Consider the following 16,338-nt stretch of genomic DNA (forward strand, 5'->3'; position numbering starts at 1 on the left):
GTGTCAGGCGTGCCAGCTTGGGACCAATACTCGACAAACCCCAATCTTAAAGGCCATGCTAGACACAAACCTTGCAGTCACATGAAGTTCTTATTGTGTTTTGCTTTATTAAACAAGGCCTCACTCTAGCCAAGGCTGGCGTGGAAATCACTTTATGGCTCAGGCTAGCCTCGGGTCTCCCAGGGCTCTTCCCTGCTTCACTGTTTGGAGGACAGGATTCTTCACCGTGTTGGGCATGTCCAGTCCCCTCAGTGAGGACAGCTGGTGGCGGACTGTTGTGTCCCGAGATAGTCCACTGGTCCCTGGGGGCCTAGATCACTGTTCCAGTGCTCTCCTCTTCTGCAGTTTCTCTTCCAGCTCGGCCGTGACGTCCCCCAGCTCTGGTGGGAGGGAACCCAGACTTCAGCTAGAGCACCCTGGACTGTGCCCCTCCACCCAGGACCTGCCTACCATGCATCCAGGCCCCCAGAGTCTCCTTACTTGTCAGAAGAAAGGGATCCTGGGATGAGCTGCCACCTTGCTTTCTGGCCCAGACACTAGTGATGGCTTTGAGATCTGAAGAAAGATGCAGATGAGGTCTAAGGCCACCCGTCACCAAGGAAACAAGAAATCGGGAATGGGAGCCCTACCTGGTTTGGGCATGGTCGGTGGCTTTGGGGGTTTTGCTGGAAGCTTCGCTGGCTTCTTGGGCTTTGAGGGGACTGGATGACTAGAGGAAGACACTGCAAGAGAGAGAGAGAGAGATGTGACAAGGTGTCACCAACCATTCCTCCCAGCTCCGGTGTCTGCCGCCTGGCTTACCGTCTTGATTCACGTACTCAACTGCCGGGGAGTCTTCAATGGGGGTCACATAGTTCTCATCTTGATCCAGTAGCTGAGGCAGGGGAAGTAGAGGTAGCCTGGCCTCCTGACTGGACACAGACACAGGCACAGGTGGGAGTGGCTTCGAGACATTAGCAAGGGGGGCAGGGCCTGACAGAGAAACAGTCACTGTCAGGGTCTCTGTGGTTCAAACTCCTAGGGTATACTGCAGAGATAAGTATCCCCTTGTGCTCATCTGTCAATCACAATGTGTCTGCAAATTGGGATGCATGTGGAATTGTGGCTTCAGACAGGTACACAGATACATGCATGTGTGTTTATGTGTATACAGAGGCATGTATGAGCCTCTGATGTGCACACACTCAGTGGGGAGCAGTGTGTGTGTACGTGTGGTTCAGGCCTGGGCTCGAGGACTATGTTACATTCCCCTCAGACCTCTGCAAGGTATGCTGCCTCTTCCTCTCACTTGGTAAAGGAGACCCACATCCACTCCCTGCACAGATCCTTCCCCAGGTCTCCCCGAGGTAGCTGATCCTCCGCTTTACCCATCTCTATTAATAAAATCCTTTGGAGCTGGGCCATTAGTTCCGGCACTCAGGAGGCAGAGACAGATGGCTCTCTTGAGTTCAAGGTTAGCCCCATCTATAGAGTGAGACCCCATCCCAACAATCAGCCACAGCACTGGGGAAGAAGAAGCAGGTGAGTTCAAAACCAGGAAACCCAGGGCTATACAAAGAAACCAAGTCTCAAAAAACAAAACGAAGAAACAGAACCTTTGGGCTGCAAGGATCATGGGAAAGGGGAGTTACCTGAATCCCGCGAGGAGGACACAGCCCATACACTCTCGCCGTTCTCCCGATCTGAGTCCACGAAGCCTGGAACAGAGAGAGCGGGCAGTCTGGAGGCAGCGTGGAGGCCCGGAGCTAGCGCTCCACAGAGTGCCCCCGTCCGAGCCTGGCTGCCCCACATCGCACACCTAGAACCTTCTCATAGTCCTCGTCCATCAGGAAGGGTACCAACGCCCTCTTCGTGTATGTCACGAAATAGTTGACCACAGCATCCAGTGAGGGGCAGGAAAACTGGGGCGAGAGACGGCGGTCAGGCAGGGAAGGGAGAAGGATCCCAGAACCTAGGACACCCCAAAGCTCACCGGGTCTTCCACGTCGATCACATACATGGGACCCTCCCGCTTCACCTTGTAGTGCTTGACCACTGGCGACCTGCAGAGTCGCAACTGGCTAGCTGGGATGCCACACTTCCCACCCCAGGAGACCATGCGCCTATGAGACCCACGCCAGGACCGCGCCTTTAGTCGTTGTCCCGACCCTAAGCCTGCCCAGTTATGACCACACCCCAGGAGACCCCGTCCCTAGGCATGACCCCGCCCCCGGAAGTTCACCTCTAGTCACAGCCTCACACCCTTCCCCAGAGAGTGTCCCAGCCCCGGCCTGACTCCACTTTCCCAGCATCCTCTGGCTACCAAGCCCCCAGCTCTGGCCCCTGCACCCAGATGACTCTGCCCACCCTGGGCTCAGAGCCCCACATGCGCACCCGTTAAGTATCTGCCGGGTAGTGACAGACACACCGTCTTTGCCGTCCCCTCCAGGCCGCAGCAGCAGGTTTCCGCACTCGGGGTAGCGCTCCAAGAGCAGCTGCGCCTCCAGCCGGCTCACCTGCAGGAAACACCTGAGCGAGCGCACACGAGAGAGATGCTAAGAGTCCTGCAGGCAAGCTTGGACCTCAGGGGACGTGCTGCTCCACCCAGGCCCCGCCCCTAGAGACACATGCCCCGCCCAGGTCCTGTCTTCTCCCTGGAGCCTGGTACTTGTGCACCCTATGGGCGGTCAGGACTCACCAGGGCACCTCTGCTGCTCGCCTCGCCTTCTCTTTGTCCAGAACCTCGGCCATCATGTACAGGTGTCCGGGCAGCAGGGTCAGGTTAGACGGGACATGGAGCTGAAGGATGATCCAGGCCGAGAACACATAGGTAGGTACCGAAAAGAAAAGGTAAAGTCAGGCCAGCTTGTGGAGCCATGAAGGCGTCCCTCTGGGCCCATCGCTACCGAGCACCCCACAGCATACAAATGCAGGACACCCCCCACCCCCGAAACAGACGCTAAGGCGGACTCGGAAGGTGCTAGAACCTCGCTCCGAGTGCTGGGCAACTCTTAGGTCTAACTAGGAGCCATGAAAAAAATGTGGTTTTAAACTCTGCGGTAATGTACATCTGTCCGTCTCCTGCCCCAGAACTCAGGAGAGAGGCAGAGGTGGGAAGACAGGAGTTCAAAGTCATCCTTGGCTACAGAGAGAGTTGCAGGCCAACCTGGGTTACACGAGACCCTGTTTCATTTTTTTTTTAATTATTTATTATGTATACAATATTCTGCCTGTGTGTATGTTTGCAGGCCAGAAGAGGGCACCAGACCTCATTACAGATGGTTGTGAGCCACCATTTGGTTGCTGGGAATTGAAGTCAGGACCTTTAGGAAGAACAGGCAATGCTCTTAACCTCTGAGCCATCTCTCCAGCCCCGAGACCCTGTTTCAAAAATAGAACTGGACCAGCACTCGGGAGGCAGAGGCAGGCGGATCTCTGTGAGTTCGAGGCCAGCCTGGTCTACAAGAGCTAGTTCCAGGACAGGCTCTAAAAAAGCTGCAGAGAAACCCTGTCTCGAAAAAACAAAAAAAAAAAAAAAAAAAAAATAGAACTGGAGCCTCGTCCCAAGACCCACTACTTGGTCAGCTCGCAAACTCCTGTAACTCCTGTTCTAGGGATCCGAGACCCTCTTCTGGCCTCCGTGGGCACTGCACACACACGCACACACACACTCACAGACAAAGTATCTAAAACTAAAATAATTTAAAAAATAAAACTAGCTGGGCAGTGTTGGCACATGCCTCTGATCCCAGCACTCGGGAGGCAGAGGCAGGCGGATCTCTGAGTTGAAGTTCAGCCTGGTCTACAGAATGAGTTCCACGTCAGCCGGGGCTACCCAGAGAAACCCTGTCTGAGAAAGCAAAAACAACAAAACCAAACAACAACAACAAGCTAACAGAGTAGAGTCACTTTACCTCCACCACAGTCAAGATAAATCCTTTCCACATCTCACGAGACTCCAGGCTCTCCACCTAAAGGTGTGTGTGTGGGAGAGTTATGTTAAAGAAGATGGATGTGGCCAGGCAATGATGGCGCAGCCTTTAATGCCAGCACTCGGGAGGCAGAGGCAGGCGGATCTCTGTGAGTTCGAGGCCAGCCTGGTCTACAAGAGCTAGTTCCAGGACAGGCTCCAAAGCCACAGAGAAACTGTTTCTCAAAAAACAAAGAAGGAGGAGGAGGAGGAAGAGGAGGAGGAGGAGGAGGAGGAGGAGGAGGAGGAGGAGGAGGAGAAGAAGAAGAAGAAGAAGAAGAAGAAGAAGAAGAAGAAGAAGAAGAAGAAGAAGAAGAAGAAGAAGATTATTGAAGTGGGTTAAGGGCCCCTTCTGCCCCAGCTGTGTCCAATATCCAGGGCCTTTGCACAGGTCCAGGGACTTGTAGACTTGTAGAATGCGAGAGACTCAGAATAAGACTTCGTGTGACTCCCTTGGTTTTTTTGTTTTGTTTTGTTGGATTTTCTTTTCTTTTTTTAAAGATTTATATATTTATTATGTATATAGTGTTCTGTCTCCATGTATGCCTGCAGGCCAGAAGAGGGCACCAGACCTCATTACAGATGGTTGTGAGCCGCCATGTGGTTGCTGGGAATCGAACTCAGGACCTTTGGAAGAGCAAGCAGTGCTCTTAACCTCTGAGCCATCTCTTCAGCCCCCATTTATTTGTTTTTTAAGACAGGGTTTTTCTGTAGTTTTGGAGCCTGTGCTGGAACTTGCTCTGTAGACCAGGCTGGCCTCGAACTCACAGAGATTTGCCTGTCTCTGCCTCCCAAGTGCTGGAATTAAAGGTGTGTGCCACCACTGCCCAGCTGACTCTGTATTTTTATTCTGAATGCTGGACTCAATGGAGGGGTCTCTCTTTCCTCCTGACATACCTTGAATTTGACCTCCTGGTCCCGGAGTACCAGGCTGAAGTGAGGGCTGGTATCCTTTGAGCTTCCCCATGGAGACTCATCTTTGATCTTTGAAAACAGCCTCAGGTCCACCTTCTCCAGGGCCTGGCCCAGAGGAACACGAGTTCCTATGAGGCCTATGGATCTCTCAGTCCCCAGGATGATCCCCCCCATGGTGTAATCTCAGATGGCCACCCACCTAGGTATTCATTCATCAGGCCCTGAGCCCACACCCCTGCCCTCACCTGAAAGTCCCGATTACTGTTGTAGAAGCAGATGGCTAAACCCTGGAGGCCTGCCCAGAACTTCCTGTAATCCTGGGGACAGAGAAGAAAGGGGAAAGGACCCAGGGGGCAAAGTTGTGTGTGCCCAATATACCCCCTTCTGCTGCAGGTTTGAAGTGGCTGTTCTTGTACCTATGGATCCTTCTCACTACAAAGCTACCTGTTTTCAGTAAAGGTTATATTTCATTCATTTATTTAGTTATTTAATTAATTAACTTAGTTAGCTAGTTTTATATAGCCTAGGATGACCTTGAACTCTTGGTCCCCCTGTCTCCACCTTCTGAGCTGGGGTCAGGGGCATGTACCACCATAACCAGTTTCTGTCCTCCTGGGGATGAAACCTAGACCTCCATCACCCTGGGTGAGCAATGCACTGAGTCCCAGCCCGTAAAAGTACATGTTCACTGAGGTCTTCCCTGCCCATTGTCCAGCCTAGGTATCTCTTGTCATCCAAGACTATGGTCTGCCGAACAGCTAGTGGCATTTGTCTAGCATGGGAGTGAGTCTGGGCTCCATCAACAGCATTTAATAAAGATGAAAACAAGGGGATTCCTATGGGATAGAGAGACAAGGCACCCCACAATGTGAAGAGATGTGTGCTGTGGTAGTAAGCTGATTTAACTGGATTAATGGTTTTCCATGTATACACATGTCTATCTACTCACATATTCACCTACCAACTCACCTATCCAGGCACCCACCCACTCACCCATCCACCCACCCACCCACTCACCCATCCACCCACCCACTCACCCATCCACCCATCCATCCACCTACCCACCCACCCACTCACCCATCCATCCACCCACCCACCCACTCACCCACCCACCCACTCACCCACCCACCCACTCACCCATCCATCCACCCACCCACTCACCCATCCATCCACCCACCCACCCATCCATCCACCCACGCACCCATCCATCCACCCACCCACCCATCCATCCACCCATCCATCCACCCACCCATACATACATGCATACACCCACTCATCCATACATGCATACACCCACCCATCCACCCATCTGTCCATCATTTGAGTACATGATATAAAGAACTTGCTGGTTGTGGTTTATCTGGATACATACATATGGGATGTGGACAAGAGGAACCAAGAGACATAGTCTGAGCAGTAATCAGGGAAAACAGAGGGGTGCATCCAGCAGAAATACATATGGGCTGGGCATGGTTGCAGAGCACACCGTCATCCCAACACTTGAAAAGCTGAGGCAAGAGAATTTCTTCAAGTTTCAAGCCTTTGGGGGTCATAATCCTGAAAACCTGCCTCAGAACAACCCTCTCGGTTGCTTTGAATTGACAGCTGACTAGCTGTCACCGGGTTCATGTGCCACCTGCCGTGACCTTAGCCCAGAACCTCAAGTTCATGGGGTTACTTCTGAGCCGGGACGGGGAGGAGGCCCAGGAATCAAAGGAGACCTTATTTCCTGGAGGAAGTCTCTAGTCTTGTTTCTATGCAGAGAATAGAAAGAGAGACAGGCAGAAAGATTGAAACAGCAGCTGGACAGATCAAGAGACCAAGAGCTAGGCAGTAGGGCAGCCAGGCAGGAAGGTAGACAGACAGACGGACAGGCAGGCAGGCAGAGAGACATGTAATCAAAGGACAGAATGTGGAAAGAGACACAGAGACGCACAGATAGCCGGAGCTTTCCACAGCCAGCAGCTTGTGCCTTGCTCCACCAGATTCCTCTCACCATCAACCACCCCCTGCCAGGCCCTCAGTCAGACTGTGTGGATTCCCGGGGCAGCTCAGCACTGCCGGCCGGCTACCCACCCTCCATACCTGGTCACAGGGTCCCTTTTTCTCTAGGAAGCTCTCATAGTAGTGTGAAGGTGGCACGCCTTTGGGCTTGGGGCCCTTGGGTGGGCTCAGGGCTGAGGCCATGTCCAGCCCAGATCCCCGTCCTTCCAGTAGGAACCCCAGCCTGGCCAGGAAGCGAATAAACAGGTTCCTGGGGAGTTTCCTTAACTCAGTCAGCTGTCACCTCCCTCCCTGGCAGGGCTGGGCGGGGGCTGGATCCTGGGGAAATCCCGGCAGCTCTGGGCTCCTGTCCCAAGCAAAGGGACTGTGTTGAAGAAGGTGGCTGGGATATGATCCCAGGGAAAACAGAAGCACACGGCAGACACATCACAGCAAGATCTGGAATGCTCGTGAAGTCGCTGAGTGTAGCACCCATGTTCCTGAATCATCAGACATGCATTTGCAAGACAAGTCCTTAGCCAGGGATCAGGCAGGGAGGGGACTTTCTCAACTTAGGTCAGTTTAACTTTTTATTACATCCACTGTGTGTATGTGTGTGGCGGTCAGAGCACAGCTCGAAGGAGTGGATTTTCTCCCTCCATCACGTGGGTCCTGGGGACTAAATGTAGGTCATTAAGCTTGGTGGTACACTCCCTTCCCCACTGAGACACATCGCCAACAGCCCGTGCGTCCTGATTACCCTTCATCAGACTTACAGTTAAGCACTTTAGTTATTGGTTTTAGTTTTGTTGCATTTGCTTATTGAGCCAAGGTCACATAGCCCAGGCTGGCCCCAGGATGACCTGAGGATGACCTTGAACTCCTGAGCCTCCTCATTCCACTTCCTGGATGTATGACTAGTATCCGTGTTCTGAGTTTTTCTGGTTTGGTTGGTTGTTGTCTAGATACACAGCCCAAGCTGACTTTTTATTTTTTTGGTTTTCCAAGACAGGGTTTCTCTGTAGCTTTGGAGCCTGTCCTGGAACTAGCTCTGTAGACCAAGCTGGCCTCCAACTCACAGAGATCTGCCTGCCTCTGCCTCCCAAGTGTTGGGATTAAAGGAATGCACCACCAGTGCCCGGCCTCAAGATAACTTTTAAAAAAAATTATTTACTTATTTATTTTATGTTTGAGGTCTCTGTCTTCATGTACAACAGAAGATGGAATCTGATCCCATTCCATACAGTTGTGAGCTACCATGTGGTTGCTGGGAATTGAACTCAGGACCTTTGGAAGGGCTGCTAACTGCTGAGCCATCTCTCCAGCCCCCTTGGCTCCAGCTCTTTCTGCCTCAGTCTCTCAAGTGCTATAATGACAGATGTGGGCCACCAGGCCTGACTCTCACTGCTAGTCTGAAGGATTATAACAAGCCAATCATTTCTCTCCTGCTGTTCTCTCACTGTTTTCTTTTTTTTGTTTTCTTCTTCTTCTTTTTTTTTTTTTTTTTTTGGTGCAGATGCGAACCAGGACCTTTGTACCTGCTAAGTGAACACTGTACCACAGACCACAGAGTCGCACCTAGGCCTTCCCTGTGACATTGTAGGCCAATGCTCCACCCCTGACCACGGCCCCAGCCCCTCACTGGGGGATTCTAGGTGGGGCTCCTCTCTGACCACGCCCACAACCCATCACGGGGGAATTCTAGGTTGGGCTTCTTCTTGATCACGCCCCCAACCCCTCACTGGGGAATTCTAGGCGGGGCTCTTCCATGACCACGCCCCCAACCCATCACGGGGCGGGATGGGGGTGGGGGGAATTCTAGGCTGGGCTTCTTCCTGACCACGTCCCCAACCCCCCACTGGGGAATTCCAGGCAGGTGTTCTACTACTAGTAGAGAGAGGCCTGGGGGCATGACTTGTGTCAGTAAGTGAACCTGACTCCTTCGAAAACAAGGCTCTAAGATCAATTACAGTGCACTCAATCAGTGTATAAGTTCAGCCAGGCGTGGTGGCACACTCCCATCTTCCCGAAAGTTGAGAGATAAAGGCCAGAGCATCACCAGTTTAAGGGCAGTCTTAGTTACATAGTAACCTGAGTCCAGTTCTGTAAGTAGCTTACGCTGTTTTCAAAAAAGAAAACCAGAACAGTTTATGCATTCATTTCCCGCAGTCCTTGGCCCTAGCACCTGGACTTTACACGGGTAACAACCGGTAGCGATGGGGACCATAGATAGTTGCTATGGGCAGCATGGCGTTCCTTTATCTGTCCAACTGTCCACTGTTATCTTTGGAGGACTTTTCGTACATTGTCAAAACACAGTGCTTGCTTCAAATTGTCTAAGACCACAGGGAAGCCGGGTGTGGCAATGCAAACCTGTGATTTCAGCACAAGGGAGGCTGAGGCAGGAGATTACCATAAGTGTGAGGCTAACCTGGGCTACATGCTGAGTTCCAGGCCAGTTATGAGATCCTATCTCAGAACTTAAAAGAATAGAGGGAGGAAAAGAAAAATGACTAGGGAGCCACGGACTGTTGTGAGGGAGGTGAGATGTAGTTACGGCATAGAAAAATCCCTCTAGGACCAGGCTGGGTAGAAGATAAACAGGATAAGGGTGGAGAGCATGGTGTCCCATGAAGATAGCTAGTGTCCGGAACATGGTCCCTCACTCACTCAAGGCTTGGCCTGCCAGGAGGTGGTTAGACCTGCTTATTGAGCACAGTGAGGGGAGGTGAACCGAGGCTAGCCTGGTCTATGAGGAGCTGGAGTCTGGTGATCCGGCTAGGGGAAAGAAGGATTCTCTTTCCTTAGACCCTTCCAGAGCGTCCCGTGCTCTCTTTCCCCAGTGTGACGACAATCCCACCTGCCACTCTGCTAGGTTCCCTTCCCAGATTTTCAGACGTCCCCGGATTGGGGGCAAAGGTTTCTGACCAGAGGGGAACAAAGGCCTTGGGCCTCGCGCGCGTTCAGCAAAACCCGCCCCTTCCCGCCCCTGACCCCAGCTAGGCGCCGATTGGCTGGGTGGAAACCATCCCTTGTAGTTAATTGGATGCTGGGGGCACCTGGTGATTGGATGACGTGACGGCTGTAAATTGCTGAGTTAACACTATAGATGCTGAAGCTGAGCCTGACCCAGGTCTTTCGATCCACCTGCAGCGAGCCTTCCCATCGCGGCCCTACATTTCTTACAAAGCTGGTTCTCCTCAGCTCCCAATCACCAAGGACGCCGAGCCTATCTAGCGCGCTGGCCGCGGGACTCAGTTTCCCTCATCGCTTCGTAGGGACGGGTGCGCCCTAGCCCCTAGATGCAGCCCAGCAGGCGGCGGCCTCAGGTGGGGCGTGTAATCCCCTGAATGTGGGGGTCCTGGGTGTCAATTTTTTCCTCCAGGTCACCAGCACCATCGGGTCTCAGTTTCCCTAAAGTAACTTCCCGCATTTCCTTTCCCGTGGAGGGCAGGCTAGAGATCTGAGATTCCCATTTCTTTCTAATAGGCTGATCCGCTACTGCACCCAGGACTCAAGGCTGCAACCTGGTAGTTGGTGGCCTCTTGTAACCCCTGAAGGCAGTGTCCTTGGTCTGAGTCCTCGTCCAGATCTCCCACAACCTCCAGCCTCAGTTTCCCAACTGCCCCGGAGCCCTCCAGCTCCAACCGGAGCACAAACCAGGGGCTTGGTGTCTCCTCCACCCCTCAGTGGGCCAAACCTCTCCGCCCATCCCTTCGGTGACCAATGGGCTACGGCGTCTCCGCGCAGGGCGGAGCCCGGTTACCCGGAGGAGGTTGTGCCGAGACGGGGCAGCCATGGCAGGTAGGACGCTCTGTGCGGGCGGGGACAAGGCAGAGGGGTGCGATCTCTGCAGCCCGTCGCTGTCTCGTTGCAGCTCCCGAACCTCTGTCCCCCGCGGCCGTGGCCGATGAAGCGCCGGAAGAGGATGAGGACGACGCGGAGGCCGAGGACCCCGAGCGCGGGGCGGGCAGCGGAGCGCGCTGCGGCAGCCTCAGTGGCATTGGAGGCAGCACGGTTGGGCCTGGGCTGACCCTGGGGGGCGCGCTCACGAGGCGCGCGGTCACGCTGCGGGTGCTGCTCAAAGACGAGCTGCTGGAGCCCGGCGAAGGGGTGCTATCTATCTACTACCTGGTGAGACCCCCAGAGACCGTTCATGTCCTCCACTGCTCATGTGTAAGGGGAAACTGAAGCCCAGAGCCTGATTCTCACAATGCCGTAACCGAAACCTCAGCCATCTGGGTGTATGGATAACCAATTGTGTGATAGCAGCTTCCCCATCAGTAAAATGAGGTCTTCCTTCCCAGATCCTTTATGAAAAGTGTACTGAGTACTGTTTAAAACGATCACGCTAAAAACTTTCTTTGTGCTGCCAAAAATGGATCCTGAGCCACGCCCCCCGCCCCTCACTCAGGGATTCTAGGTGGGAGCTCCACCCCCTGACCACGCCCCTAGTTCATCATTGGGGGATTCTAGGTAGGGGTTCTACTTCTGAGTAGAAGTGTCTTATAAAGTGTACCTGGAAGGCTTTGTACTTGTGGTCTTTCTGCCTCAGCCTCCTCAGTATCTGGGCTGACAGTCCTGCCTTGCTATGTCGGGTCTGGCTGCTGTTTAACTTCAAAGCTGGGTGTTGAGTGTCGGGATGCTGTACTGGTGTGACAGATGGTGTTCCTAGGAAAATGCCTCTTGTGAGCCCTAGAAGAATATGGACACCAAGCTTCAGAGAGCATAGAGTCAGGAATCTCTGGGAGTGGGCGTGTCCCAGCCCTCTCTGTCTCTGCAGGGCAGGAAGTTCATTGGGGACCTGCAGCCAGATGGCAGGATCCTGTGGCAGGAAACTGGACAAGTCTTCAACTCACCCAGCGCCTGGGCGACACACTGTAAGAAGCTCGTCAACCCAGCCAAGAAGTCCGGCTGTGGCTGGGCATCGGTCAAGTACAAGGGCCAGAAACTTGACAAATACAAGGCTGCCTGGCTCCGCCGACATCAGCTGCATATGCCAGTAGCTGCTGCAGATGAGGTGACTACAAGCCTTTACCCGTGGTACGCTGCAGGAGAAGGTGTGCAAAGGCCCTGGGGTAGGACACGGCCTTGCGTGTTGCAGAAACAGCAAGGTGGCTTGAGAGGCTGTAGCAGAAAGCGCAAGGAAGGAGGGAGGCAGGGAAGGACAGACAGGATCAGCAGGGTCCCCTAGGCTGGAGGAAGTACTTCAACTTTGACCCTAAAGGGAGTGGGAGCCATGAAGTGCTATGGGCAGAGGGAGCTGTGCCTTGGGCACATCTGCTCACCATCACCCTCTGGTGGTCACTCGAGGCAATGACATCTAGCGCTCAGGCCTGGGCTCCAGAGAGTACTTGGGGCTGTGAGGCGCTCCGCTAACCTTACTGCCGCTATACCCCCACTCCACCAGTGTCCCACCAGCGAAGGGGAGGAGGAGGAGCTGCTCCTGGAGGAGGATGAAGATGATGTGCTGGCGGGGGTCTCAGCAGAGGACAAAGGCCGCAGACCGCCTGGGAAGGTCTCTGAGCCAGGTGAGGGGCCGGAGAGGAGGGGACTGTGATGCCGGAAGCTGGCTTTGATGTTTCTTAGGCCTGATTTCACTCTCTGCCTGGCTGGCCTGGAACTCACAGAGATGTCTGCTTCCTGAGAGCTGGGTCAAGGGTATGTGTTAGAGGACACCTTTCAGGACTTGGGTCCCTTCTACCATGCGGGTTCTGGTGATCAAACCTAGGTCTTCAGGCCTGGTTGTAAGACCCACTGAGCCATCTTGCTGGCCCCACTTCCTCTTATTTCTTGGGCATCCTTGCTTCTTTGCAAAGAGAACAGAAGGGAGGGTTCACACTGACTCCTTTCCTATCCCTCTCCCCAGAGGCCACACCCCTGGGCAAGCGTGTGGACAAGGTCCAGGTACCAGTGCGTTATTGCATGCTGGGCAGTCGTGACTCTGCCAGGTCAGTTGCCCCCTCTGCCCTGGTCCTGGCTTCCCTGGTGCCTTTGGTTGATTTGGTTACGAGACAAAGATCTGGCAGGGCCTCAGCTGCTGGGAGGCCTCAGGAGGCAGCAGGGTTGGGAGGTGCCTGAGTTCCTGAAGCCCTGGCACCCTTCCCGCCACTCCAGGAACCCCCACACTCTGGTGGAAGTAACATCCTTTGCTGCAATTAACAAGTTCCAGCCATTCAACGTGGCCATTTCTAGTAACGTGCTGTTCCTCTTGGTAAGTGACTAAAGTCACTTTGCCTGGTCATGTCAAGGGAGAAGGAACTCGCCGGCCTGGGTGGGGGCGTGGAGGAGTCAAGGATATGATATGCAACGGGTACTCATTACGTGCTTGCTATTAGAAAGTAATAGGAGCCCATTTTCCCTTTGGTGCTGGGATTGGACACTAGTGCCTTTCACACGCTAGGTGCAGGCACTGCATGCTCATCAGCGAGTGACATCCCTAGGTTAGTGTGTGCTTGATAAATGCACACAGGAAGCTGGGCTGGCTTACATTGACGCAGGAAATGCAGTCTGTTCTCCCCCTTCGTCCCCAGGACTTCCACTGTCACCTGACTCGGAGTGAGGTCGTGGGCTACCTTGGTGGTCGCTGGGACATCAACAATCAGAGTGAGTACTGGGACGGGGCGGACGAGGGCACGTCTGGGGTAGGACTGACGGCTTCTTGTTCTATACCCCCACAGTGCTGACCGTGCTGAGAGCCTTCCCCTGCAGGAGTCGGCTGGGGGACACTGATATGGCAGCCACTGTTGAGGAGGAGGTGAGGGCTTGTTGGGAGGGGGCTAGTTGTCCTGGTGGCCAAGGACAGTGGCCATGCTCTGCAAAGATGGGAGTGTGGGTGTCCATGTCTGGGGTGGAAATGCTGGCTTGGGCGTTACATGACAAGGGCTTTTGCTGTGTAGCCCAGGCTGGTCTAGAATGAGGCATCCTCCTGCTGTACCTTTTGAGTACTGGGAGGATAGGCCTGTTGCTATGTCTAAATGGAATTTTTTTTCTTGTTTGAGACAAGGTTTCTCTATGTAGCCCTGGCTGTCCTGCAACTTGCTCTGTAGAATAGAGCTGGCCTCAAACTCAGAGATTAGCTTGCTTCTGCCTCAGGAGTGCTGGGATTAAAAGCGTGCGCCACCACCACCCAGCCAGCTAGATGTACTATTTAAATTAGAAAACAAAAGCCGGATGGTGGTGGCACACACCTTTAATCCCAGCACTTGGAAGGCAGAGGCAGGTGGATCTCTGTGAGTTCGAGGCCAGCCTGGTCTACAAGAGCTAGTTTCAGGACAGGCTCCAAAGCTACAGAGAAACCATGTCTTGAAAAACCAAAAGAAAAGAGAAAAAAAAAGTGTATGTAGTGAGGCCAGAAGAGGGCATCTGATTCTTGGAACCAGAGTTACAGGTGGTTGTGAGCAGCCTGTGCTGGGAATTGAACTGTGGTCCCCTGCAAAAGCAGCCAGCACTTACTGAGCTGTCTCTCCAGCCCCAGATGTATTGTATTCGTTAATCATACTTCCTGCCATAGTTTGGGGAGGGGGGGAACCACTTAACTGCCTTTGTGTGAGACTCAAGGCTCAAGGCTCTGGTGGTCCCCACCCCCAACCCTAGCTTCTCTGCCTCCAGATCCACCAGGTGCTGTTCCTTCGAGGCCTGTCCCTGGTGGGCTGGTACCACAGTCACCCACACAGCCCCGCAGTGCCCTCCCTGCAGGACATCGACACACAGATGGAGTACCAGCTGAGACTGCAAGGCTCCAGCAATGGCTTCCAGCCCTGTTTGGCCCTGCTGTGCTGTGAGGCCCCAGCTGGGCACCAGGTTGGGGGACTCACCCTGCCAGGACCACTGGGTCCCCAGCCTCAACTTTTGTCCCCACAGCCCCCTACTATTCTGGCAACCCAGGCCCCGAGTCCAAGATCTGCCCTTTCTGGGTGATGCCTCCCCCTGAGGTGGGTAAGCTGGAAGACACCAGATGGAGGGGCATGGATGTGAGTGGGTACAGCAGGGTCGTATCTGGGCAGATGTTTGGGGGCTGGAGAATGTGCTGTGTCTTAGGCAGGGAAATCCAGTTCTGGGCTGTATTGAGCAGCTGTGCCTCAGTAGTACTTCAGTGGTTACTCTTAAGCCCTTCTGGGTAATGCCCTACCTTCCCACATCCCTTAACTTCAGACCCTAGATGCTCCTGGCACAGGCAAGGCCTCTCTGACTGGTCCCACTCCTCCTAGCAGCAAAGGCCCAGTGATTATGGCATCCCCATGGACGTAGAGATGGCATATGTCCAGGACAGTTTCCTGACCAGTGATGTCCTTCAAGAGATGGTGAGCCATCTGTCCGTGGCTGTGGTCCACTTGTTTTGTTTGAGATATGGCCTTCCTACGTAGCCCAAGCTTACAATTATTCTTCCAGCTTTCTCAGTGCTGAGATGACAGGTGTGCCTGCAGCACACCTGCGTGTGTGGCTGTTTTTTAAATGACTTTGTCATCCCTGAGGGATCATGGGAGTGTGACTTCTTGGGAGGAGGCTACACCAAAGCCAGGGCAGGCCTTCACTGTGGTGACACGGAACCTAGCCCCTCCTGGGAGCTGCAGAGCCAAGAACGGACAGGAGCCAGATGTGCTGCCCTTGCCCTGTAGGTGCTGCTGGCGGAGTTCTACAAGGGCGCCCCTGACCTCGTGAGGTTCCAGGAGGCCTGGAGCCCAGAGCATACCTACCTGGACAAGCTCAAGGTGAGACTGTGCAACCCTGCAGCCTGGGTCCTGTGGGGGGCACAAACCACTTCCCAGAGTCTGAACAAAAGACTTCCCCAGAGTCTTGGGGTAGGGAGGTTACAGGACCTGGGTGGCCAGGTAAACACTCTTGCCAACTACTGATTCTGATTCCTGCATGTGGCCTGAGGTCCCCTCCTTTTGTGTGTGCTCACCCAGGAGGGTGCTCTGCACTGTACGTTGCTCAGACTGTGAGGCTCAGTGGGGCACACACTGTCAACCAGCACCCAAAGGCGTGCACATGTGTGTGGGGGTGTGTCTTCTAGGTTGGCCTGGGCTACATAGTCAAGACCCTGCTTCCAAACCCTAACCAAAGGAATTTCTTACAGAACCAAAGTCTTGGTAGCCCAGGCTTACCGGGTGCGGCACCCATTTACCCTGGTAGGGGTAGGGGATACCTGTCCAGGGCAGAGCCTGACCCCAGTCCTGCTGTTGCAGATATCCTTGGCCAGCAGGACCCCAAAGGATCAGGGCATGTCCCATGTGCTGGAGCAGGTCTGCAGCATGCTCAAGCAGGGGAGCTGAGGCCATGCAGGCCCTGCTGTCCTGGACCAGACTGGGCAATAAAGTACCCACGCACGGACCTGTGGCTGGGGTAGGATGGCAGGCGGACCCTTGGGCTGGATAATAAAGTCTAAGTACCCACAGCATGAGCCTGCGGCTGGGGGGGGAGTTAGGCTCTGTGGGGTCCTTGGGCTGGGGTGGGGTGGGGTGACAGGGCTGTGTGGGCCCTTGCAAGGG

The 16,338-nt window shown here is 54.0% G+C and overlaps 2 protein-coding genes across 4 annotated transcripts; one reads left to right on the top strand and one right to left on the bottom strand.

Annotated features, from left to right (window-relative positions):
- Window positions 1-82: 82 nt before the first annotated feature.
- On the bottom strand, window positions 83-7,145 carry Stap2 (signal transducing adaptor family member 2). Its single transcript, XM_038348082.1, has 13 exons — window positions 6,950-7,145; window positions 5,110-5,181; window positions 4,847-4,969; window positions 3,894-3,950; window positions 2,678-2,778; window positions 2,374-2,508; window positions 1,973-2,042; window positions 1,799-1,901; window positions 1,632-1,697; window positions 802-972; window positions 630-722; window positions 481-555; window positions 83-380 (listed from the first exon to the last, which is right to left on the bottom strand). The coding sequence occupies exons 1-13, from the start codon at window positions 7,049-7,051 to the stop codon at window positions 316-318; spliced, it is 1,233 nt and encodes a 410-aa protein (XP_038204010.1). The 5' UTR covers window positions 7,052-7,145; the 3' UTR covers window positions 83-315.
- Window positions 7,146-9,966: 2,821 nt separating this feature from the next.
- On the top strand, window positions 9,967-16,244 carry Mpnd (MPN domain containing). 3 transcript variants are annotated; one of them, XM_038348062.2, is made up of 14 exons: window positions 9,967-10,176; window positions 10,337-10,651; window positions 10,704-10,981; window positions 11,631-11,867; window positions 12,258-12,378; window positions 12,717-12,798; window positions 12,965-13,061; window positions 13,381-13,453; window positions 13,528-13,604; window positions 14,459-14,627; window positions 14,711-14,781; window positions 15,058-15,150; window positions 15,466-15,558; window positions 16,036-16,244. In XM_038348062.2, the coding sequence occupies exons 2-14, from the start codon at window positions 10,645-10,647 to the stop codon at window positions 16,120-16,122; spliced, it is 1,485 nt and encodes a 494-aa protein (XP_038203990.1). In that variant the 5' UTR covers window positions 9,967-10,176; window positions 10,337-10,644; the 3' UTR covers window positions 16,123-16,244. The 3 variants fall into 3 exon arrangements, 2 of the variants coding, with proteins under 2 accessions (XP_038203990.1, XP_038203999.1); XM_038348071.2 differs by having other exon boundaries at window positions 15,061-15,150; XR_005287461.1 differs by lacking the exon at window positions 16,036-16,244 and having other exon boundaries at window positions 15,002-15,150.
- The last annotated feature ends 94 nt before the right edge of the window (window positions 16,245-16,338 follow it).

The sequence above is a fragment of the Arvicola amphibius genome, chromosome 1 (genome assembly GCF_903992535.2).
Source record: "Arvicola amphibius chromosome 1, mArvAmp1.2, whole genome shotgun sequence".
In the NCBI taxonomy this organism is placed as follows: Eukaryota; Metazoa; Chordata; class Mammalia; order Rodentia; family Cricetidae; genus Arvicola; species Arvicola amphibius.

Bases quoted from the DNA above. Each gene is read 5' to 3' on its own strand.
- Stap2 (XM_038348082.1), bottom strand. From the start codon at position 7,051: ATGGCCTCAGCCCTGAGCCCACCCAAGGGCCCCAAGCCCAAAGGCGTG. The intron at 2,043-2,373 runs GTGCGCATGTGG...GCGACTCTGCAG, and splicing joins ACCCGGCAGATACTTAACGG to GTCGCCAGTGGTCAAGCACT. The intron at 973-1,631 runs GTAACTCCCCTT...TTTCTCTGTCAG, and splicing joins GTCCTCCTCGCGGGATTCAG to GCCCTGCCCCCCTTGCTAAT.
- Mpnd (XM_038348062.2), top strand. The intron at 10,982-11,630 runs GTGAGACCCCCA...CTGTCTCTGCAG, and splicing joins TGCTATCTATCTACTACCTG to GGCAGGAAGTTCATTGGGGA. The intron at 13,454-13,527 runs GTGAGTACTGGG...ATACCCCCACAG, and splicing joins CTGGGACATCAACAATCAGA to TGCTGACCGTGCTGAGAGCC.